The sequence below is a fragment of the Amblyomma mixtum genome, chromosome 4 (genome assembly GCF_055824585.1).
Source record: "Amblyomma mixtum isolate Tamu chromosome 4, ASM5582458v1, whole genome shotgun sequence".
NCBI classification, from domain to species: domain Eukaryota; kingdom Metazoa; phylum Arthropoda; class Arachnida; order Ixodida; family Ixodidae; genus Amblyomma; species Amblyomma mixtum.
The window spans coordinates 145,087,030-145,110,877 of record NC_143015.1 but is presented as its reverse complement, the minus strand read 5'-3'; the positions used below and the strand labels follow the sequence as shown (position 1 = coordinate 145,110,877).

The window sequence follows — 23,848 nt, the reverse complement described above, 5'->3', positions numbered from 1 at the left end:
CCAGTTTACCCTAATCAAGCTCGTGAAGCAGAAGCAGAGATCATTTAATATACGTAATGCCGAGAAGCCATCAGGCACCTAGCAGCATGGACAGTTTTACGCCCGCGCATAAACATCCCTATGTGACCATCTTTAAGCGCCCACAACATGTGTGAAACTTGGGCAGTAAAGCCTGCAAACTTACATGCATGAGTCGGGATGATTCTATTTTGAATCTACTCGGAAGACTCAAGCAATGCTGGTGAGCTAATTCAGGGCGTGGTGTCGTTCCAGCCAATTACAATGACTGGGAAAAACAGAAAAGATTCGGAATAGAACCATTCCATAATCGGTCAAGACTCACTCGCGAATGTGTGACTGAGTCTGCGTGTACATTTAGGCCTATGCTTTTAGCTTGTGCCACCCCACAATATGTCCCCTTTTCTTGAAGCCCGACCCCACACGCATCATATTTGTGTGATTGGCGAAAACTCTGTTGTTGAGCCGCCCGATCGCAGTTTGAGCATTGGAAGCAACAGTGCTCCTGTAAAAATGCAGGAGAGTTCTGTAGTTTTCGCACAGGATTTCTGCATACACGCAGGAGTATTGCCGATCTATAGAAAGAAGTGCTGAAAGCATTTGCGTCAGCAAAACCATGCGACAGTACACTAGATTTGCCATTGTATCGTATTGAGAAAGCAACCATATATAGCTACAACTGAGCACTGCAAACATGCATAAATCCTCGCAGTTGCATTAGATACGAACTTAAACTAAAAGTAATTTTTAAATACAGACAACTGAAATTGTATTTAATTAGCAGCAGCAACCTAAAAATGCACAGCTTACACTAGTGCACTATTTAATATATACGATGTTTTTGGTGAAACATTTGTAGTCTTGTCAGCTTGAGTAATGAGCAGTTCACTGTGGTCTTACGCCTTTCAATAAATTTAATGGAGGTCTGTCCAGTCCTCATGAACCATGTACTATCGGGGACAAAAGTGGTATACTCCACGCTGCGGGAGCGGGAGCAACGGAAAACTGCGTTGCAACGCCATCTGCAAGCGCAATCTCGGACCCAGGTAACCAATCTGTGACCTTTATTATCAGCAGGCATGTCGCTTGGCTCGTTTCAATGTTTCAAAAATGCGCTGCTTCCACGACAACTTAGCCACGCGCGCGCGGGCATTTGATCGCATCATGACGGTGCGAGCGCCGGCTCTCAAGCCATATCTCGAACGCGCGTTGAAAAAAAGAAGACACAAAATGAAAAGACGGCCACCAGATTGCTACTGCCGCGACGCCGCTCGGCAGTTTGTCGAGCAAAATCACGAAACATTGCAACGAGTCAAGCGACATGCCTGCTGATAATAAAGGTCGCAGATTGGCTGTCTGGGTCCGAGATGCCGCCTGCAGATGGCGTTGAAATGGTTTTGCGTTGCTCCGGCTCCGGTCGCGTGGAGTATATCACTTTTGACCCCGATAGTACCTGGATCAAAAAATTTCCACGGCCACCATAAGACCCAACTAAGAGGGCAGGGAAGCCTAACCACATAAATGCAAGCCATGCAGTGAAGCCACACCCTCAGGCATCCTATAAAATTTTATCGAATACTTAATGTTGAGCAGCAAGGACAAGAGAGAGGCTGTCAGCACGTGAACAAACAAAAGAAAATAGCAGAAAACACTACTGACAACTCAATACGGAACTTTGATTGTTTTAATAAATGATATGACAAGTGCATGTTGTGCAAACTTCCTGTGCCAGCAAAGAAACCTCTGCTATTCACTGTGCAATCTCCCCAAAGAGATATCCACCGCAGACAGACTAGAACATGCCACAGAATGGAGACATAAAACATAGTACACACATCTCCTTTGCTAAAAATAACTCATTTCTTTTTCTGCATTGCACCAGATATAAAGGACTCAAGCACCATAAAGACTAGGGGAAAAGAACATAATGCCAAAAAGCTATAAACCGTAGACCAGGACAAAGGCAGTGGCCACTGATGGAGTCCACATGTGCAAGAAACTGCCAAGCCTCTACATTGGTTGCATCCATGAATTATCTCTGGCACCTTTCAAACGAGTTTTCAACAAAAATACAAGCTGCATAATTTTTGAGCACGTCATCTGAGCTACTTTAGAAGCCTTTGCATAAAATCGCATCAGTTCAAACATGCTAGAAGGCATAACACTTAATTGTAGGCTTCATCACAAAATGCCATCAAACATTCTACAGATTGACTAATCAAATTTTGTCGAGAGCTTCTATACGCATTACATGAAATGTCTAATAACATTTTTGTGAGGGCTTGTCTACATTGAGACTGCAGCCTCAAATCCCAGCACATCAAAAGAACTTGGGAAGGTTGATTGCACACTAGCAACAATGTCAGTAGTGTGTCTGTAAGCCCATGAAATATAAGGCATCATATAAGCAGTCTTTAGTAGAGCTAACCTTCTTAAACAGCACATTACTCTGTCTAGTAAAGATGCGTGCAAACTAACATTTACATGTTTGTGTTTATGCATAGTTTACATGTTATGTAAAGTAGTAAATCAAAAAAGGCTAATTTAATACCCACACATATTTCTTTCACATGGGTCCCCAGTGGCCAAAAGTCAGCCTAAACTGCAAAAAGGGTTACATGTGCAGATAAAAAGAAAATGCACGAGATACAAAACAGTGTTTGCGCCAACAGCCTCGCGAGCTTCGGACGGAACGTGGCTCTCTTGCCAGACAACCTTGGTACCTCGGGTCACGACCCCCCCTGAAAATATATGCAGATAAACTACCCTGCATACTGCACATTGTGTAACCATTTACGACACTCAGACACATGTACATGATGTTTAAATTCAAGTGACAAAAAAAAAGGGAACCAAGGTAGTCTCGTTTTAGACCACTTCATACAAACTACAAGTATGCCCAGCACACTAAATACACAAAGCAAAGCATACGCACGTAATATATATTAAATATAAATACACATCTCTTTCTACTTACACCAACTATCGATAACCCACAGACAAGTTCAGTTTTGAAATGAAGAGAAATTGTGTGCTTTAATTTTACAGAAATTTTTTAATTCAAGCTACGCTAGACTGCACCACAATTTCACACCCTCTAAGCAAGGTACAGTCAAAATGAGTGTATCAAGATATGTAAGCTCAGATGTCATCAGTGCCTTGACGACACTGCCGGTTTAGTTTAGCTGTGGTGCAACAAGCGTGTATAACAATTTACAAAGTCGACAGAGCCTGATATTGCGTCTGAAATTTTCTTGGCAGCAGAGTGGTTAAGATGTGCCTTGGCACAGAGTGTGTAACACCGTCATAAAGCAAAGAAAAAAGTTTAAGGCTGTCATAGCAAAGTGAAGCAACAATGCCACCCAGCTCTTTGATCATGCCAGCTGAGTAACCCGGTATAACCAAAGCATCAAAATCCGGTGCTCCGATTTGGCCAAAATTAGAAGATTAGCAGACTGTCACGCCACCTGCAGTGTTAAAAACTAACTGCTCGGCACTGCAGAAAACAAAAGCTGTAGGACACCACCAACAACTGACCTTGTGACTCATAGGTGGCGCTACCATCTGTTACCCTGCACAAAATGACCCCAGAGGATAACCGGGTTTCGAGGTGTCGTTTCACAGCTGGTATTACTGAAGAGCTCTGCACGCTGCGACAACCAAAAGACCTAGTGTAAAACCACACCAATGCTTTGCTTTAAATTTTTGGCAAATATAAATCCTGGCATCCAACTTCCCGCACAGCACATTTTTGTAGAGCCTTCGGTCCAGTTTCGATGTGCGATAGAAGACTACACATGAGTGCTCGGATGTTTTCACCAGGAAGCTTGCTGCATGTATCGCAAAAGCAGGTGTGGCGGGCGGGCGGTGACACAAACGAGCGCATATGAAACGTTGGGCGATTCAAACACAACACCTAAAGCACCACAGATCACCAGAGCGACACCTCAAAAAGACAATACTGCATCCCGTTAAAAAATCTCTTGCCTTTTCGCTTAGGCTTGCAAAGAGTATTTATTACAACATGCTGAGCACAGCACACCAAATGCAAACCGAGCACGGCAGCTCGCATCACGAAGTAACATCGAGAACGAACTGCACAAACCACGCAGTACCAGCACCTCACACAACGGGAGCTGCTGCCAATCGCCAGATCATGAAGTCGCGGAGGAATACAACATTGTGATACACGGATCACAGAAATGACATCAAGAGGAAAAAAAACATCGAGGTACACAAAGAATGCAACGGGCTTTCAAGGAAATCCTTGATCGCACAGCCATCAACAACAGGTTCACTTTGGTGAGACTTTAAAACCTGAGAGACCCGCAACGGCGTCAGCAATGCGCGTGTTCAGCATGTCGCAACCTGGAGTAGCCCACTTCAACGGTATCTTTCAGAGGAACACTTGTGGAAGACACTTCTCTCCCTGCCATAGTAAAAAAAAAAAAAAGCTTGATGCAAAAATTTCTTCCCCCCCTTCTAGACCTTGTTCCTCCTGTGATAATACTTCGAAACCTTAGCCTTGTACTATAGCTCGTCTTCACGTTTCCGAGCGTACCGACGACATGGGACGAAGTGCCGTGTGTGCCTCTACTCCACGGAAAGACAACAAGTCTCTCTGAAAATTCGAGGCTCTAAGAAGGCGTGAAAGACTTTGTACGGAAAGGATTAGCCGTCCACATGTGCACTCGACAAATTAAGCTCGATAAATGCCATACCATGCACGTCCTACCAGGTTGCACAAGCACCACAACCATCAGAGTTCACAGTGCCCAATGTCTGAACTATTGAACAAATAAAGAAGCAGCATCCCCCTTTTTGCAGCATGTTTGTGAAGCAAGCACTTCCATTTCCACACTATATCCTTTCTAAACAAAACTGTCTTGACACATCATGAACATTATTTAGATGCAAGGCCTTGCAAGCTTTGCCAAACATCACTGAAGAATTTCATTGTGCATACCCGTGGCTTGTTCATAACAAAACTCGCAAGGAGGTTAGTGTTTCTGAGGTGATATTTTGTACTGGTCTTGGCAGCTTAAACTCGAATAGGTGAAAAATGCCACTGTATATCAATCGCTGTGAAACTGCGCAAAGATAGCGCATTCAAACTGAATACTGCTGCCTCCTGCATACACATACAACAAAATGTGTGGCCAACAAATTTGTTGATCATGGTGCTTCTTCAGTTACTACCAGGAGATGGCAAAAGTAGTTCAGTTGAATAACGTGCACTTTGTACAGCCGGGCAGGTATCCAAGAAGTTTTCGAACGATTACTGGTGAATAACGCCGGCACCAGAGTAACGAAAAATTTCAATATACGTGCAAGGTATCCATGTGAACAAGCCAAGCACGTAGGAATCCTTCAATGCTGCTATATCAGATATGCCAGTCCTGCAAATTTTTCCTCAGTCATGCTGAAGCCATGCATATAGCACTGCACAAAAAAGCTGCACAAGAGGCTAAGAAACATCAATAAACTACTGAGGCAGAGGCATTATGCCCAAACCATTACACAACATACATAAAAAATCGCTAGCATTTTCCATGGTTGTTTCTTTTCTTTTTATCTTCAAAAAGAGTACAAAAAGAAACGAACAAAACTGGTGACAAAAACATCAGCAATATCAAGGTGCAGACAAGTGCCATTAGGAATGAAGAACACGCTTTAATGTAAAACGCAAACACAACGTCGCTTTTCCCCCTGTAGCCTAGTGCAAGTATGCATTGGAACAACAACAGCAAATCTAACACAATCACAACAGCAGATCTCTGTTCACAGAAATGAAGACTGAGAAAGGGAGAAAGCCGTCCGGTGAAAGAACTCAGCGTGAAGAAGTATTTGAAATGGGCGGAAAAAAAATGTACACAAGAATGACACAGTAAAATATATATGTGTATATATATATATATAAAGGGGTTTAGAAAACAGAGAATTCATAATCTCCGAGTGCACTTGGACGTCCTCTCCAACACGCGAGGCCGACGCAGTGGCAGACAAAACATTGTGCCGTCGTCGGCGTCGGTCACCTCTTTTAGTCTCAGTGGGGCCGGGTCGCACGTAAACGTGCCTCACGATTCTGTGACATCACTGTACATGAACGGGACCAGAAAGTCGTCCATGTTGGGCATGACGAAAACCCTCTGTGGGGGACATAAAATGACAAAAAAGAAAAAAGAGTAAACAAACTGACCACGCAAAGCTGTGCACAAAGTTGTGACATGCACAACAAGACATGACAGTCGCAAGAACAGAAGAAACTGATGTTTAAAGGCGATCAATAGCAACCCGACAAGCAAGGGAAATCACCTGCTGCTCAGCCAAGCATAAGGAGCATGTTAAGGCAGCCCTAATAAGAATGAAAAATAAAGTGCCTCTACCCATAGAGTGCGACCTTGCCTAACCCAAGCTTTGGTTTGTCTGAACAGATGCTTTGCGCCCATAAAAATCAAGCGCAATGAAAAGGCTTCCCTTAATTCGAACTACACATGATCTGCACGAATCTTCAGTCCCTGTCAAGTTAGGGTAAAAGAGACTACTATTACAACTGAAGTTGCTACCAATAATGATTGCTATGACAACCCCGTCTTTTCCCGAAATTGTTTACAGTCTTTCCATTCTCCGAGCCTCATGTGTCAAAGTGGTTTATATGTGCCACTAGAAATAAAATGCCAGTACAGTAAGTGGTTTATATGTGTCACTAGAAATAAAATGCCAGTACAGTAAGTGGTTTATATGTGTCACTAGAAATAAAATGCCAGTACTGTTTAGAAGGGGAAAGCATGACCATGTGTATGAAGTAAAAAGTGAAAGGCATACATACAACATTCACAATCTGCCAAAAATATTATTGATATTCATCGTACATTGTGCCTCCTTGACCCCAAAAGAGGGTTTTGTGAGAGGAGTCCTGCGGCTCATTCATATGACACGATTACTGAAACCTAAAATTAGAAGCGCAACTCAAACTTTCACAACGGCCCAGGACTATCGCAAGGGCCCTGCGAACTCAACTGCCAAGTAAAGCATGCGACAGCCAAATGCTGCTGTTGCAATTGTGAAAAGTGGAATACGAAGTTTTCATATCTTCGCAGATCATCTCCAGAAATAACAGAAGTGAGTGGTTTGAGCTTCCACCATAGATAGTAACAGCCCATATTGGCATAAAAACCAGCACAGATATTTACAGAGCCTGTGGCTGCTGGCTCTGTAACAGCATGCACCAAAACTCTTTGCTGACAATAACTGCACACATAAAGCAGCCAAAATTTACTTGTTAGATCTGACCACACACTATGTCTTGATATGTATTACTCTTGAGCGCGACTTTTCTTCGCATTCACGACTTCTCGCATGCACGACTGCGACTTCCCGCAAACATGACTCTCGCAAGCACACACTGCCAACTCACCTGGAATTCGAGGAAGAGCATCTTCTCTATGCGCTCTGTGACACGAGCAATGGTGACCTCTTTGGCTCCAAGCTTGGGTCGGGCCACAAGCTGCATCTTGGGCAGTGTGCGGAAGCCATACCTGCACCAAACCGCAAAACAAAACAAAACAAAAAAAAAACGCTTGACCCTCATACTCACAAGTGGCTCCACGTCATTAATTGACTCCCTGAACACTGCTCTGAACAAAGTCCCATGGTTGCAAGTCTAGCGCTAGCATCCAGGCAATCCTCGACATAATTTGTTTTTTTGTGCTGCGACAACTGCTTCGCCGCCTCAAGCTTACATTTCATGGGTGGACGATAATGAGCAATTACTCCATCATTGCTAGCGTACATTGTTGCCAATAGCAGTTAATACTGCCACGTATCATTGTAGTGTACGTTCGTTTGCACAAGGCCGCAGGAAAGGAGTGTTATCATTTTTGTTCGTGACGCGAGAAGCGACAGGACTAATCTCGACTGATCACAGCCACGAAGAGCTGCATCTACGTTTTTCCAGATTACTGCAGATGATCTTGACCTGTTATCTCGAAGTTTCCTTGCCGGCTTTAAGTTGAGCGATGCAGCGAGCGGCGGGCATTCGTAGTTCGACGACTGACGAGCACGTTTGTTGCTTACGCCGCCGCCGAGTGATTCAGTTATTTTGCAGGTGCAAGTCAGCCCGAATAAACAGCTTCCTTTGCAAACCTTGCTGCTGTCTTCCTGACCGCTGGACTGCCGTCACTACAACGTGACAATACAACATGCGCCACCGTACGAATAACGTGTCAGCACAAGAGGCCAAAGCTAGCAGCTTCTGCAGAAAGCCGAGGAGTCAGCTTGTGCACGTCAAAGACAAGCTGAAGAAGGAAAAGTTCCCAGGTGTTATTTATTCGATCCCACGTGCGGACTGCCCGTCTGTGTACATTGGCGAGTCGGGCGACTTTGAGCGGAGACTGCGTGATCACAAGAGCGACGTCAAAAACCGGCGCGCAGATCAAAATGCGCTTGCCGAGCACTCAGTGTCCGCCAAACACAACATAGATTGGGCAGAGGCCCGGGTGATCGAAAAAGAAAAGGACAAGATATCACGCCTCTATCTGGAATCGCTGATTATTCAAACGACAGCGCATACGCTTAATCGGAATGACGGAAACTTGCCCCCAATCTACGCCAGGTGCCTGGGTTCGCTCTTGCGCCATGTATAAAATGGACAACGCAGCTACGTTCTGCCTCACTGTGAACAAGGCTCCCGTGGGGGAGCCGGAACGTCATCACATCTTTTCTTTTGGTCGGCGCCTTCTAATTTCGTCATGTACAGTGGTGAGCAGCCTTGTCTAGAGCGCTCGGGCGGTGCACTTCCTTGCAAACAAATCCAGATTTTGTGGCAGCCTCTAGGGTCCAGCTGCAACGCTTGCACGGAAGTAGCGCCAGATAGCCTCGTAAACAAAGCAGGCACGAAAACTTTGCGCTGTAATGAGGGGCTGCTCTCTAATTTCGGTTTTTGTTACCAAGTGCGCACTGCTCAAGCGCTCTAGACAAGGCTGCTCACCACTGTACCATCCTGACCAGACGGGTTTCCGTCAAACACTAGACTTCTAGCAGTTTCGCTGTGGCCATCCATGAGAGCCAAGGCAAAAAGTGGGAAATGGTGGCAGACACAATGCCGTTATGTGTTCCTGGAGGCACCCACCAGATGCGGTCGGTGGGCGGCGGGGGGATGTTGAGCGCCAGTGTGCCCACCAGGTGGCTGACCTCGACGGTGAGCACGAGGGGAGTGTTGGAGACCTCCTCCATCTTGCGCTTGATGTAGCGGTTCTCGGTGGCCTGCTGGAAGTAGCGCGACTGTGCTATCTTGTCCACCAGCTCCAGCAGCTTCTTGCCCGTGCCCGTCGCCGAGCTCGGGTCCCTCGAGATGGCGCTCGACTCCCCCTTGTCGGCAGCCGCCCCCCCCTCCTCGTCAGAGGAGGAAGCAGCGCTCTCGTCATCGTAGGCATCGTGGTTTATGGCAAAGCTGCATCAAGGATTAAAAAAAAAAAGCTCGCATGGAAGGAAGTGCCACGAATATTGCTCGCAGCTGTACAAGTTCCTGACCCGCAAGAAAGAAGGTGAGACATCGAGTACATGAAACATGTAGAGTGGAATGTTACCTCACCACACAGTCAATAGGCAAAGGTTTATGCAAAAACTATGGTTTGGTTTGGTTTATGGGGTTTAACGTCCCAAAGCGACTGAGGCCATGAGAGACGCCGTAGTGGAGGGCTCCGGAAATTTCGACCACCTGGGGTTCTTTAACGTGCACTGACATTGCACAGTACACGGGCCTCTAGAATTTCTCCTCCAAAGAAATTCCAGCCGCCGCGGCCGGGATCGAACCCGCGTCTTTCGGGTCAGCAGCCGAGCACCATAACCACTGAGCCACCGCGGCGGCGCAAAAACTATGGACTGAACCTTTAAACAATGGAAATGTAAAAAAAACTGACAGGACAGTTACCACCTTTTAATGTGAGATTCAGTGACAGCTATTAAAGGTGCACTGAAGAGGAATCTGAACTCGTTTTTTTGCCGCGGGAACTCGATCTGCACGTTCCTAGCATTCTTAGAAACGTCGACTTATTGCCCTGTGCGACCGATTTACCTAATTAAATCGAATTAACGTCCGGCTCCCGCCTTTTTTTTTCGAATTCTTTCTCACACGGTGGGCGGAGTCGGCCAACGTGTGGAGTGCCTTTCAGCCAGCTCCGTGGAGGCTTTGCTTTCGCTTTATTTTGTTTATGTTTCCATGAATAAATAGTTTCATTCGCAGATAATATAGCCGCAAAATAAGCCTGCAGAAATAAAAATACGCATGGACTATTTTCTTCTACGGATTACTATGTATTACTCCGCTGATGGCAGAGCGGCAAGCCGCCACGGGACTGGGTGAAAGGCACTCCACGCGTTGGTCGACTCCGCCCACCGTACGGGGAGAATTCGAAAAAAAAAAGCGGGAGCCGGACGTTAATTCGATTTAATTAGGGAAATTGGCCACACAGGGCAATAAATCGCAGTTTCTAAGAATGCTCGGAACGTGTATATTGAGTTCCCGCAGCAAAAAGACGAGTTCAGATTCCTCTTCACTGCACCTTTAAAGCTATTAAGGTATTCATATTTTACTATATGTTGAGGGACACAATATGAGAGCGACTTTATATATGTATAAGTCCTTGAGCTCTGTCTAGTTTACCACACATACTCACTTCTCAACAAGCGCTCTTCTCCAGTCCGCCACTTTAAGTGTGCAGTCTCACCAATGACCCTCTCATTGGGTGGCGCATTTAGCAGCAGCTGCTGCAGATATGCGGCTTCATTTCTTCTTTGACAGTAACCAACCTCCAGTTGGGGATCCCTCAACTGTCGCTACACCTTCTTTCCACTGGAACCACCTTCTCGACCCTTCCCATGGTAACCACCCACCGACTGCACCTTTTTGCGCTCTCGCCACACCCTCCCTCCTTCCACGGTAACCACTCTCCGAGAGGTTACCATGGCAGCACATCCATCAGTTACGCCAACGACAACTACGACACGAAACCCAACAACGGGCACTTAACAGCCGTCGCTGTAAAACTAGATGTATCAAAGCTTCATTGCATGCGTAGTGCATGCTGCTAGGTGAGCTGGGAAACAAACAGTCTGAGCAATAAACAGCGCAACTGATGAGACAAGAGCTGAAAGAAAGACTATTTGTGTGTTTCTTTTCCTTATGCTACTTCTAAGCCCACTGTCAGCCCACTTCAGGTCACTCTCGCAGTGAGCAATTATTCTCACAGCACAGGTTTCCGCATCAGAAAGAATCTAATATTTGCTGCAAATCAAAGACCACAACACAAAAGCCGCATCAATTTGCACCCGTAGCATTTGGCGCATGAACGAAGAGTCACCTCTGCATCTCCTCGGTCTGCGAGCGCTTGAGGCGCATCAGGTTGAGCTTGGTGCTGAGGGTCATGTAGAAGGCCCCGTTGTAGGTGACGTCCATGTCCACCCAGACGCCCCGCTTATCCACCACGGCCTCCGAGGTGCGCCGCACGTACGGCAGCTGCGAGCCCAGGTGGATGTCCGTCACCGTCAGCTCCTCCATGAAGAAGGGCACCTGCAGCCAAACCGACAAAATCCTTCGTTGACTGCCCACCGCGATTTGGACAGTGAGAAAACACACAGGGACAGAGTTAGTAGACTGCAAGCATCATCTTTCGTCTCCGAGCTCTAGCTACCAAAGTTGTAGTGTGGCATTCCAGGAGTGAGCGATGAGGGGGCTAGTCAGTACGACATGATTACAAAAACAAAACTACGCAGGGGACAGGACACAGAAGAGCGCTTGTCCTGTCTACTTCCCTTCTGTGTCCTGTCCACTGCGTAGTTTTATGTTTTTGTATTGGCACTTTCAAGGAAACACCGACAGGCCTTAAACTACACACGTTAAACTCTCATGAGCACAGTTAGCATAAGACCGATACAGGCAACAAGAACCACATCAGAAGCCAAAGTTAGGCTTTAGGTCTGGTGCCTCTTGGCACCCTGGCATCATTCTAACTGGCTAATTAGTTAACATGATTATCCGATTAACTGTGCATTGAACTGGCACGAAGATCACACTGGGAACAAGTGAAAGGCAATGGCCCTACAGGCGGCCCCTTTAAAAACCGCTGCACAAGAGCTGAATCCTGACAAGGGAGGCCCTATAAACCTTGCCTTTCCCTCACCTTGATGCGGCTGAGCTTCTTCTGGATGCGGCGCCTGACAATGTCGGCCCACTCAGGCTGAGTGAACACGTCGTAGAAGAGCCGCCCGACCAGCATGTTCAGCCACTGGGTGTCCGACTTGATGGGCTGGGTGTCAGAAAAAAATAGCCCCAATCATATAAATGACTCACTTTTATGCACTCTCACAATCATGATCCCTGACCGCAGTCACTACAGCAAGGGAACTAGAGCAAAGCAGGAGCAAAAGGGAGGTAAAAGATTTGGACGTGAACACTTGCATGTTTATTTTTGAAGGGTTCAAAACAACAGATTTACCTGGCTTGCTACTGCAGAATTATGAGAACGCCACGGAGGAACACGCAGTCATCTGAAACATCTCACTGCTGCATGAACACATCATTAACCTCCCACCTTCACTCCTACTCTATCGATACTACTATCGATACTACTATCGATACTGCTTGCTATATATAGTACTATCGATTCTATAAAATCAACCACCCCCACCCACTGCATCCTAAACTTGGCTTCCTGAGTGTGTGGTAAGGAGGTGATGGTCTGAGTAACGACAGGACTCGCCCGTTTCCGCGGCCTACGCATCACTGAGCTGTGCAGACGTTCCCTACGTAAAGCTGCTGGATAAAGTGTTGGCATGCAAATGTCCTAGTTGTGAAGCATGTGTGCAAAAAGCATTTTTTCAGCGGTTACGTCTGCTGATGTGTGCAAAAAGCATTTCTGCAGTAGACTATCGATAGTAATACTATCAATAGTCTATCGATAGACTATCGATAGTAATACTATCAATAGTCTATCGATAGACTATCGATAGTAATACTATCAATAGTCTAATACTATCAATAGTCTAATACTATCAATAGTCTAATACTATCAATAGTCTAATACTATCAATAGTCTAATACTATCAATAGTCTAATACTATCAATAGTCTAATACTATCAATAGTCTAATACTATCAATAGTCTAATACTATCAATAGTCTAATACTATCAATAGCCTATCGATAGACTATTGATAGTAATACTATCAATAGACTATCGATAGACTATTGATAGTAATACTATCAATAGACTATCGATAGACTATCGATAGACTATCGATAGACTATCGATAGACTATCGATAGACTATCGATAGACTATCGATAGACTATCGATAGACTATCGATAGACTATCGATAGACTATCGATAGACTATCGATAGACTATCGATAGATTATTTATAGATTATTTATAGACTATATATAGACTATATATAGACTATTGACACTACTATCGATACTACTATCGATAGTTTTTTTACACTATCGATAGTTTTTTTACACTATCGATAGTTTTTTTAAACTATCGATAGTTTCAAAAAACTATCGATAGTCAATTTTCCGATAGTTTTGCATCACTACCGACAGGCCATAGTAGGGCTCACCTGCGTGAGAATGCCAGTTGCCGGCGGGGCCAGGATTGAGCCGATGTTGGTGCCCTTGGCTGGTGGTGCAGCTGCGAGGAACGGCGACATCCACTGCTGCTCCCGGTGGCGCAGCTGCAGCTCCTCGATGTACGTCTCGAACGAGATGGGCTGGCCGGCCATGTCGTCAAACCGCGTCCGCTTGGTCCTCGGGCCTGGGGAAGATCGAAACTCTTTTTTTTTTTTTCAGGGAGGAGAAAACCGAAAGAACCCGCAACCTCCGCTACTGACGCCGGAAGCAAGTGCAACAAGCACCAGCGCGAAAGGCTACAGCTGTATTTCCGGCTGTCAATTTCCAAAGCAACATCCCATTTCAGCCGCCACAGTGTATTTCATTTCATTTATTTACCCTAAGGGCCCTTTCGTGCATTACACAGGGGGGGGAATACAATTCAAAACTGGTTATATATGCACACAAGTAAAAACACACTTATAAGATAACCCTGCGTAGTTAACATGATTATGCGATTAACTGTGCATTGAACTGGGTTCTTAAGTTAAGGACAACGCAGCGAGCTATGGAAAGAAAAATGATAGGTGTAAAGTTAAGAGATCGGAAGCGGGCGGAGTGGGTGAGAGAACAAACGTGCGTTAATGATATCCTAGTTGAAATCAAGAGGAAGAAGTGGGCTTGGGCAGGGCATGTAATGCGAAGGCAAGATAACCGATGGTCCTTAAGGGTAATAGAGTGGATTCCAAGAGAAGGCAAACGTAGCAGGGGGCGCCAGAAAGTTAGGTGGGCGGATGAGATTAAGAAACTTGCGGGAATATGGTGGCCGCGGCTGGCGAAGGACAGGGTTAATTGGAGAGACTAGGGAGAGGCCTTTGCCCTGCAGTGGGCGTAGTCAGGCTGATGACGATGATGATGATGAAGATCACACTGGGAACAAGTGAAGGGCAATGGCCCTACAGGCGGCCCCTTTAAAAACCACAAACCTCTCTCAGACACAAACCGTTCTCAGACACAAACCGGTTCACAGTCGAACAAATGGTGCATTTCCCAAACCACATGCAGTGACAGACAGATACCATTTTGTGCACATGTCCCCGTCCAATAATGCTTACCACTGTCGTTACTATTAGGTCACTACCACTATTAAATAAATGCAACGAAGGTGATGCGTAGTGGGGCAGGAATGGGAGCAAGGAAGTGCCACGCAAGGAACCCTAGCTATCAAAGAGAACTAAGCCTAGTCCACGGAATTTGTCGATTTCTGGCGTTGCGACAGCAAAAGCAACCAGCATTACAGCCACCTGCCACATGAACCATTGTCACTTTGTGCTCACTTTACATCCATCACAACAGATTCAGAAACTGTTGCAAGCATATCAGTGCAGGAGTTGCTCGATGCTGTGCGCTACCAGGCGAAAATCTTTAACTGGTCAAACTGGTTTAAGGAACAATTTCCCAGTTGATTCCAGTTGGATGCAACTGGTATTCAACTGGGAGCCAACTGGAAACAACTGGAATCAACTGGGAAATTGTTCCCTAAACCAGTTTGACCAGTGAAGATTTTCGCCTGGAAAATGCAGTACTGTGTGTGCCAGTGCAAAGTAAAGCTTGGACGTGTGACAGAAACAGAGTGAAACAGATTCCATTTAGCACAAGACAGCAGTGTTGACCTGAACGATGGCAATATTAGTGGCAAAGTGGTGTGAATGACAGCATCCAGAACACCTTGCTCAATTAGCTTCGCAACTGATCAGACCGGAAGCAGTGCAAGGATTCGCACAGTGCAAGCGGTGCTCCCTACCCTGGGCAATGGCGTGCTGGAACCGGCGGAACCACTCTTCCTTCTCCCTGCACGTCCGTGCAAACAGGTAGAGCACCTCGTGCTCAGACGAGGCCTGCGCAGGCGGTACCACCTGCCCGGCATCCTTGGACACCGTGCCATTGGTGTGGGCTACAGCGGACGGCTTCTCCTGGCTCGAGTCTCTGCCAGCTACGGCACCACTGCCAGCTGAAAGAGGTGCAGGGGGGAACAGGTGAAGACTGTCCGCGTCCACATATGCTTTATTTCAAAAATACGGGCTAATAAAGACTGAACACCAACTCACATATCGCATTCTAGCATCTTTTCATTCCACGTCTACAGCACTAAAAGGCTTTTTAATAAATACCGCTTGCCTTACAGCTGGTGTAAATGATGCGCGTACACGTAGCACAGACCCATGGTTCGTGCCTCATTTTCGCACCAACTACAAGCTACAAACACTGCACTGCTCTCTTCCTACCATTCTTAACAAGCATCAGGGCACAGAACCTCTCACAATGAAACAGTTGCAGCGGTATTTTGTAAATATGTAACGCTTCTTTTTTCTTTTTTTCTTCCTGTGTCATATGATTTCCTGTGTTTGTTTTTTGATGTGATGTTAATCAAGTACGACATCGTTCAATCTATTATGTGTTGTCAGAATAGGTTCTTCAATGTTAAAAATCTTTCTCATTATAAATAGTGATTGAAATCATCTGCTTTTCAGTTATATCTTGTATTGTATTATATCTGCTCTTGTTTTTGTGATCTATTTGTTGCGTTTCCACTGTTTTTGTCGTTCTGTAAAAGCCAAGTTGAAGGTTTCAGTGGCCACGTCAAGCTGCCCAGAGCAGCTTTTAGCCCTGAAAGCCTTCCAGTGTAAACTGGAAAATAAACCTTGAATTGAATTGAATGTTGTCAGGCAGTGTGATGAAGCTGCGACAAACACAAGAGAGACAACAGGCATGGGCAACAGATAAGGGAGCCTATTTGTTTTCTCATGACTATACTCACATACTCCTCAGCTGCAACCGTTTCGACTGTGTCCCCAGTGAGGCTTAGAACAAGGCTAAGGGGGGGACACTGGTCTTAGACCTATTTTCCTTATTTTTAGTCCAATCCTAATGAAACTGTACCACGTTGCTCAGTTTCTTCTACTGATTTCAACATTGAAATTACTTTTCTCATAAACTAGTTAGTTCCCAAGATAATTAATTTTAATTAGTCGTTCATTAGTGCCTGGGTGCAAAAAAAAACTGCTCAATAGAAAATCGTTTTTAATCCATGGCTACATAGTATGGTGAGCAAAGAGCGCAATAATAAAAACAATTTTCCATTTTATCTTCATTAGTAATTTTACAGCACTTGGAACATCAATGTTCTAGGTGTGAATGTAATGCATCGATAAACTTTGCAAAATTTTTGAAGTGCGACTGAACAAATCTGCTTCGATTACTGCACACACTGCGCCTTCAGCTTCCCTTAGCAAACAATATGACATCTCTGTCTGTCCTAGATGTTGAGATATCGACATACTAAGACAGCCAGATGTCCGAAATTTTCATGCCATTAAATTGTCTGCTCTTGCATAAATTCAGGTCACACAATGATCTGAATTTAGTATTGTGGTCAAAATGCTGACTTCTTGAAGGAAAAAATTGGTACAGTTGGAAAATAATAGCTGTATATTCCACAGATGTCTTTCCTTGGAAATCGATTTTTTGGTCATTTTCCGGTCTCAAAGACTTAGAGGGCAGCAATACATGCAGCTGTCTCATCACCGCAATGACTACTGCACAAAAAATGCACCTAAGTCTATCATCATCACCAGCCTAACTACCGTATAAACTCATGTAAGGGCCGCACTTTCTTTTTTGAACTCTGGTGTGAAATTTCAAAATGCGGGCCACACACGAATAAAAAAAGAAAGAGAAACCGCATTTCTTTTCTCTATTATCTAGTACAAAACAGGGTGCGCCCCATACATGGGTGCAGCCCTTGCACGAGATTATACAGTACACCCACTGCAGTACAAACCCCTCTCCTGCATTGTTGAACCAACCTCGTCTGTGCCTGCGGAGGCCACCTTATCCCCGCAAACTTCCTAATCTCACCCGTCTTACCGACTCTTCAAGGTCCCGCTGCTACATTTGCCCTCTCGTGGTATCCACTCCAATACCTTAAGGGGGGACACTGGTCTTGAAAAAAAAAATTTTATGAATGAAGTCACAGTTACGAAATCTTCAGGGCATATGTATTTTTGTGTGCTGATTCTAAATATGTCATTTAATTTCATGTAAAACAATTCCTTGAGCACTTGTGCACTTTTTATGCTAGTATTTTGCGGATAGTTTTGAAGAAAATTTGCTGCGGGAAACTCACTGAAATGTATGCCATTGGGTTCTCTTGACACCAAGGAATACAATAAGGGTGAAATTGTCCTCCTGCCTATCATAGAACTTAAGTTAGAGTTTTGAAGTTGTCGCTTCAGAAATGAGAAGGAAAATGTGTATTCCTGTTTCTGAAGTGGCAGCTTCAGTACCCTATAGCTCAAGTTCTATGATAGCCACGATGATGATTTTACCCTTACTGCATTCCTTGGTGTCAAGAGAACCCAATGGCATACATTTTAGAGAGTTTCCTGCAGCAAATTTTCTTCAAAACTCTCCGCAAAATACTTGCATAAAAAGTGCTCAAGGAATTGTTTTAGATGAAATCAAATGACATATCTAGAATCAGCACACAAAAATACATGTGCCCTGAAAATTTCATAACTAGGACTAAATTAATATAATTTTCTTTTCAAGACCAGTGTCCCCCCTTAAAGGACCCTCACCTATCTTGCCTGTGCATTACATGCCCGGCCCATGTAAAATGGCAGATATGCTCATCGCTTACCACCACGGCCCAGCTGGTTATATGTGTGACCTCACAGACAATGCAGGGGATTGCCATAAGTTGGCCCTGCACGTATATCACTGCCCACACACTCCTGTGTTTCTGTACATGTCCTGGAAGCCTGTACAACTGCAGCCTCTGAGGTGCAGGAGAAAATACAAGCAGAGGCTTCACTTCCTGCTCTGCTAATTGCTGCTTCGAAAACTCCCAGCTCCTTGAAATTTATGCCCCCTGCGATGTTTGATTTTTAAAATAGATAAGCACACCGCAACTTGCTCACTTTCAGTGCTATCACATATAGGTTGGTTGGTTGGTTTATGGGGTTTAATGTCCCAAAGCGACTAAGGCTATGAGAGACGCCGTAGTGGAGGGCTCCGGAAATTTCGACCACCTGGGGTTCTTTAACGTGCACTGACATCGCACAGTACACGGGCCTCTAGAATTTCTCCTCCAAAGAAATTCAACCGCCACGGCCGGGATCGAACCCGCGTCTTTCGGGTCAGCAGCTGAGCACCATAGCCACTGAGCCACCGCGGCGGCGCTATCACATATAGGCTCATACAGATATTCCTGCATGCTCGAGGGAAACAGGATAGTAAAGCTTGTTCTTTATATTCTGTCGTGAACTCCTATATAGCCAAGGCACAGCTGGATGGCATGAAAGCCTTAAAACATACAGAATGCCTTCAGAAACAGACACAAACGCAAGCGGTAAGCCGAGTGTGGTCACGTCCCATTGAACTCACGGGGTGCCGAGTCATCTTTGGCAGAAGTGGCGGTGGTAGGGGCAGCGGTGGCAGTCTCATCAGGGTTGGAACTCCGCACAAAGAGGTCTTTCACTACATCGTTCCCTTCTTCATCAGCGTTGACGTGGGGCGTCGCGTCGGTCGGGTTGTTGCTGCCTTGTGCCTGCCGCATGTGGTGGTCTTCGGACGGGATAAGCAGGCAGATGGGGTATTTCTTGTTCCACAACCTACAGATGAAGGCACACGGAGTTCACTGTCTCAGAGCAGCACATGGGCGGTGAGAAATGCCACAGTGGAGGGCTGAGATTTAATTTTCGACCATCCAGGGTTCTTTAAAATGCACTAACATCACACACCACATGGGCGCCTTATCGCATTTCGCTTCCCTTGAAATGCAGCCTTAAATTTAGCCTTCATTCTTCCACCAATGCCACGCAAAATTGTGATGATGCTGTCATCTGCCTGACTCACAGAAATACAATTTGTTTTAGGGTGTTACTCTGAACAGAGAGGGCGCCACACGACTGGTGAAGCAAATGGGAGATGCAGCCAGCCATGACACCTAAAACTTTGCAGGTGGACCCATGAAACCAGTTCAGTTAGAAAAGATCTGATGAGACCTTTTGAGTGGCATGCGCCAGTTTCTCATAATGCTTACAATATGCCTACAATTTACGGAAACATGTTTCCGTGAATGACCTTCAGATGTCCTTGAACCGAGAGATGTCAACATGCACACCTGCATCAGAAACCAGCCCCGAGAATCAAAATGCTCACCTGTGCCAGCCATGACACCTAAAACTTTGCAGGTGGACCCATGAAACCAGTTCAGTTAGAAAACATCTGACGAGATCTTTTGAGTAGCATGCACCAGTTTCTCATTTCAGTATGCCTACAATTTACGGAGACGTTTCTGTGAATGACCTTGGATGTCCTTGAACCGAGAGTCAACATGCACACCTGCATCAGAAACCAGCCCCGAGAACCAAGATGCTCACCTGTCACGCGCCAGCTTTTCGGGGAGGAGCATCACCTTGGCGTCAATCAGGTTGAAGTGTCGCTGGCTGATGAAAACGGGCTCCGGTCGCTTCTCGTTCCACATGGCTCTACGCGGCACCGGATTTTTAGGCCAGCGCAGTCGCAGTGTGCTCCCAGTCAGCACCAGATGCACCGACTGGGTGTTGTTCATGTGGTGCGTCTCAATGCGGTACTCGGTCTCAAAGGGCAGCTGGGACATCCAGCCCTGCAAGGTGGTCACCAAGGAAGCACCGGATGTCAGCCTGTTATGCAATCATGATGAAGTTAGCGCCAAAAACGAGGACCAAAGCAGGAGAGAAGACACAACACGAGCGCTTTTTCGCAACTAAAACTTTAATGGAAGAACACATGATATATATACCCATCTCGTGAAGTAAATCAAAGGAACATACATGATAACGTCAAGATAAACCTTAGAGGGCGATACATCTGAAGAGTGCTCAGGTAACATAAAAGGTGCAAAAATAGGAAACTTCATAGTCACAATCATGAAGAGCAAACCCAAATACCCAAAAAAACCAAAAAGGAGGGAAGGAAATGATATTAATTCCACGTGTGGTCCAGGTATGCCGGCTCCTTTGCTGTTAAAGAAATTGACGGTGCGCTTATGCATGAATTTCCCTGTCGCGAAATATAGAAAGCCTCTGTAAATTCACGCTGGAGGCGTTCTTTATGATGTGAAAGAATTTCAGCCTGCGCATAAAGGGGATTGCATTTTTTCTTGCACACTGGCCCATATTCCAGCACACAATCCGGCTTACACTCTTTACATCCCTGGCAATGGTCAACCAAATGCGAGGACTTCGACCCAGAGAGCGTGCTCGTGTTGTGTCTTCTCTCCTACTTTGGTCCTCGTTTTTGGCACTAACTTCATCATGAATAAGATTCAACTCACCCAACTTTCCACCTTACTACTGTTATGCAAACAAGACCTGCAACTGTCTTCAATGACAAAGCAGGGTACTGTTCCACTACTGACCACAAAAATTCCAGGTAATGCTGGGAGACTTTTACATGTTGTGCAGGGGTGACTGCTCATTAAAGTACAATGTCACGCCTCAAGTACACGGCACTGTACTTTGACCTTATGCTGAGTGTCAGGGTGCTTCGATACTGACCCATAACATGTCGCTTAGCAATCCCCAGAATGGTGATAAAACATCACTGCCTTTTGCTGTGCAGGCATAATAATATGGACAACTGGGCAATCAAACAAACACAACAAATAAATTGGCTACTAAGGCTACCATGAAATTATGGTAACCATGGGAAGTTTTTCTCGTTCCTTAGAGGTTGTACTTGCATTGTGGTGCATGTCAAGTATGAGGGGCTGTGCACATAGGCATGCACAAACAGAGGTTAGGCCAAGTGGGACAGGGAGGCAATATAAAGTCCCGTACTGTTCTCTACTACCCAAAAGACATGAACAGGTAGTGGCAACCAGTATAAAAACTGACGTCAATCAAGCCTTGACACTTTGTTGACACCAACAAGATCAGTATCCACAAAGCACTAGGAGCCCGGGATAATTAGGGTAACACAAGTGTACCCATATTAGATATCACTTAAAAACGAAGCTTTGATGGCTTAAAAGCAGGGGCGTCACTGAAAGATAGGATTTCAGGGGTCAAGTTTGGCATATCCTATAAGTTGCTGGAATTAGTATTTTCGAAGAATGAATTCCGAGATACATACACAATTTCTGAGCCTAAAGACACTGCTACCACCCCACTTCAAACAGAACACCTTACTATCCATCCACTGGTTTGGTTTAAAGTTTATGGTGTTTAACGTACAAAGTGACTCAGGCTATGAGAGATGCTGCAGTGGAGGGCTCCGGATAATTTTGACCACCTGGGCCCTTTAATGTGCACCAACATAGCTCAGTACACGGGCCTCTGGCATTTCGCCTCCATCGAAATGCCACGCCGCGACCGGGACAGAACGTGCGTGTTTCAGGTCAGCAGCCAAGCACTACAACCACTGAGCCACCTCGGCGGGCCATCCATCCACTCACGCAACCTGGTGGCTACCTTGTGAGCAAATTGCCACAAAGGCGAGCCAATATCAAACATTTTTTTGTCGGCTTCCAGAGAAATAGTTTTTTGATAAAAAAGTAAAGCACGCACCTCAAAAGAGTTGGCATCCGCGCGACTCGAGTCGCCTGCTGGTAGCCGTGGCACCCTCAACGGGGGCATTCTTTGGTAGTCTGGCACTTCGAAGGGGAACCTCTCCTGCGTTGGCACCAGCAAGTACCACAGGAAGCTGAAGACGAAGAAGGCCAAGACGCAGCCAAAGATGAAGCCGCTCGAGAAGGATGGCAGGGGCATGACCACAGCCATGAGCCCGATGAGGCCCGATACGAGGAACGAGTTCTTGTTCACCATGGCGTGCGCGATCGCAGTGAAGTTTAGAGTTGGCGCCCCCTGGAACGCGGTGGCCAGGTCGCGAGAGGCGGCAGGCAACTGGCAGGGGGCAGCCTGCTTCAGGGGCCGCTCCGGCTGCTCGACAAACTCCCAGGTCGCGAGGTCGGGGTCCATTCCTTCGTCGGCGACGAGTGGTGCAGTGAGCCTTGCAGAGGGAAGAGAAAAACAGGGCGAGAAATTTGAGGACAGTTTGTTCCTCTCAGCAGGAAGTCCAAATGTGGCCTTACGTTTTTTTCCATGATGCAGTAAACATGGCGATGCAGAAATGCTGATATACGTTTATGCGCGCGTGCACGCACGCACACACACATGCACGCACACACGCACGCACACGCGCACGCACACACGCACGCAGGGGTGTGCAGTCGCCAGTTCTCCGAACATGGCTGCGTAATGCACCGTATTCATGCTCCTATGTTACAGACAGGCTAATTGGCTGCCATGTTTTATAGATTGAATTATCGACATATCGACTATTTCGTGATCCCCATTGAGTTCAATATATTTGCAAGTGACTGAATTTACTAAAGAACTTAGTCGCCGCAGTGTACGCAGAGCACCAGCATCTATTCCCTGGTCATGCAATAGCTCATGTGAATGAAGATGTCATTTCATGCGGAAAATGTGACGTGACCCAGCAATCAACCGAAAACTTCCCCGTGACGGCTGACACTGCAAGAAGATAAAACTGTCTGCACTCTACCTCGCACTGCCGGTCCGCACCGTACTTGAGTCGTCCAGCTTCTCGGTCACTTCCTTGCACTCGTCGAGCTGCTGTGGCGCAGTGCGGACAGAAACCGTCTCGTCGTCGTGGGGCCCCGACCCGACAGCACCGCCACTGCTCCCAGCAGCGTCGCTTGCCGCCGCCGAAGCCGACATGGACTTGGAATCGTCGTCCCGGCGAAGCAGCCGAGTGCCGTGCCGCTTCTCTTCGAGGCGCTTGGTGATGCGCCCCTTGAGACCCGTGAACCAGCTGTCTGTGCCATCGCTGGTGCTGGCACCCGGGACGGGGGCGCCTCCGCCAGCGGCCGCGCCCTGGTTCAGGAAGGAGCTCGTGTCTGCGCTGCCCGAGATGGATGCCTTCTTGCTGAACTTGGAGAGGTAGTCCTTGACCGAGTCCTTGACCGGCGATGACTCCTGGACGTGAAGAAAAAAAAGGCAACGGGGGACGGCCAGACGTAAGCCTCATGACGCACCCACAGCAGTGAAGTACAAGAGCACAAGTACAAGAAGTACAAGAGTACAAGAAGTGCAGAAGAGACACTGCGCAATAGGAAAAGCCAGGACTGACTGGCTATATGCCAGGGT

At 46.2% G+C, this 23,848-nt stretch overlaps 1 protein-coding gene across 2 annotated transcripts in view; it reads right to left on the bottom strand.

Moving 5' to 3' along the window:
- Window positions 1-1,684: 1,684 nt before the first annotated feature.
- The window catches only part of LOC149348631 (testis-expressed protein 2), a 36,160-nt gene continuing 13,996 nt past the window's right edge, over window positions 1,685-23,848 (bottom strand). For both annotated transcript variants that reach the window (XM_089588227.1, XM_089588228.1), the window contains exons 4-14: window positions 23,244-23,677; window positions 22,244-22,685; window positions 20,075-20,319; window positions 19,077-19,303; window positions 15,433-15,639; window positions 13,640-13,833; window positions 12,198-12,323; window positions 11,379-11,587; window positions 9,149-9,469; window positions 7,436-7,556; window positions 1,685-6,167 (exon numbers count right to left, since the gene is read on the bottom strand). In XM_089588227.1, the coding sequence (XP_089444353.1) occupies window positions 6,096-6,167; window positions 7,436-7,556; window positions 9,149-9,469; window positions 11,379-11,587; window positions 12,198-12,323; window positions 13,640-13,833; window positions 15,433-15,639; window positions 19,077-19,303; window positions 20,075-20,319; window positions 22,244-22,685; window positions 23,244-23,677 (2,598 nt within the window). In that variant the 3' untranslated portion in view covers window positions 1,685-6,095. The remainder of the gene's footprint in view (window positions 6,168-7,435; window positions 7,557-9,148; window positions 9,470-11,378; window positions 11,588-12,197; window positions 12,324-13,639; window positions 13,834-15,432; window positions 15,640-19,076; window positions 19,304-20,074; window positions 20,320-22,243; window positions 22,686-23,243; window positions 23,678-23,848) is intronic.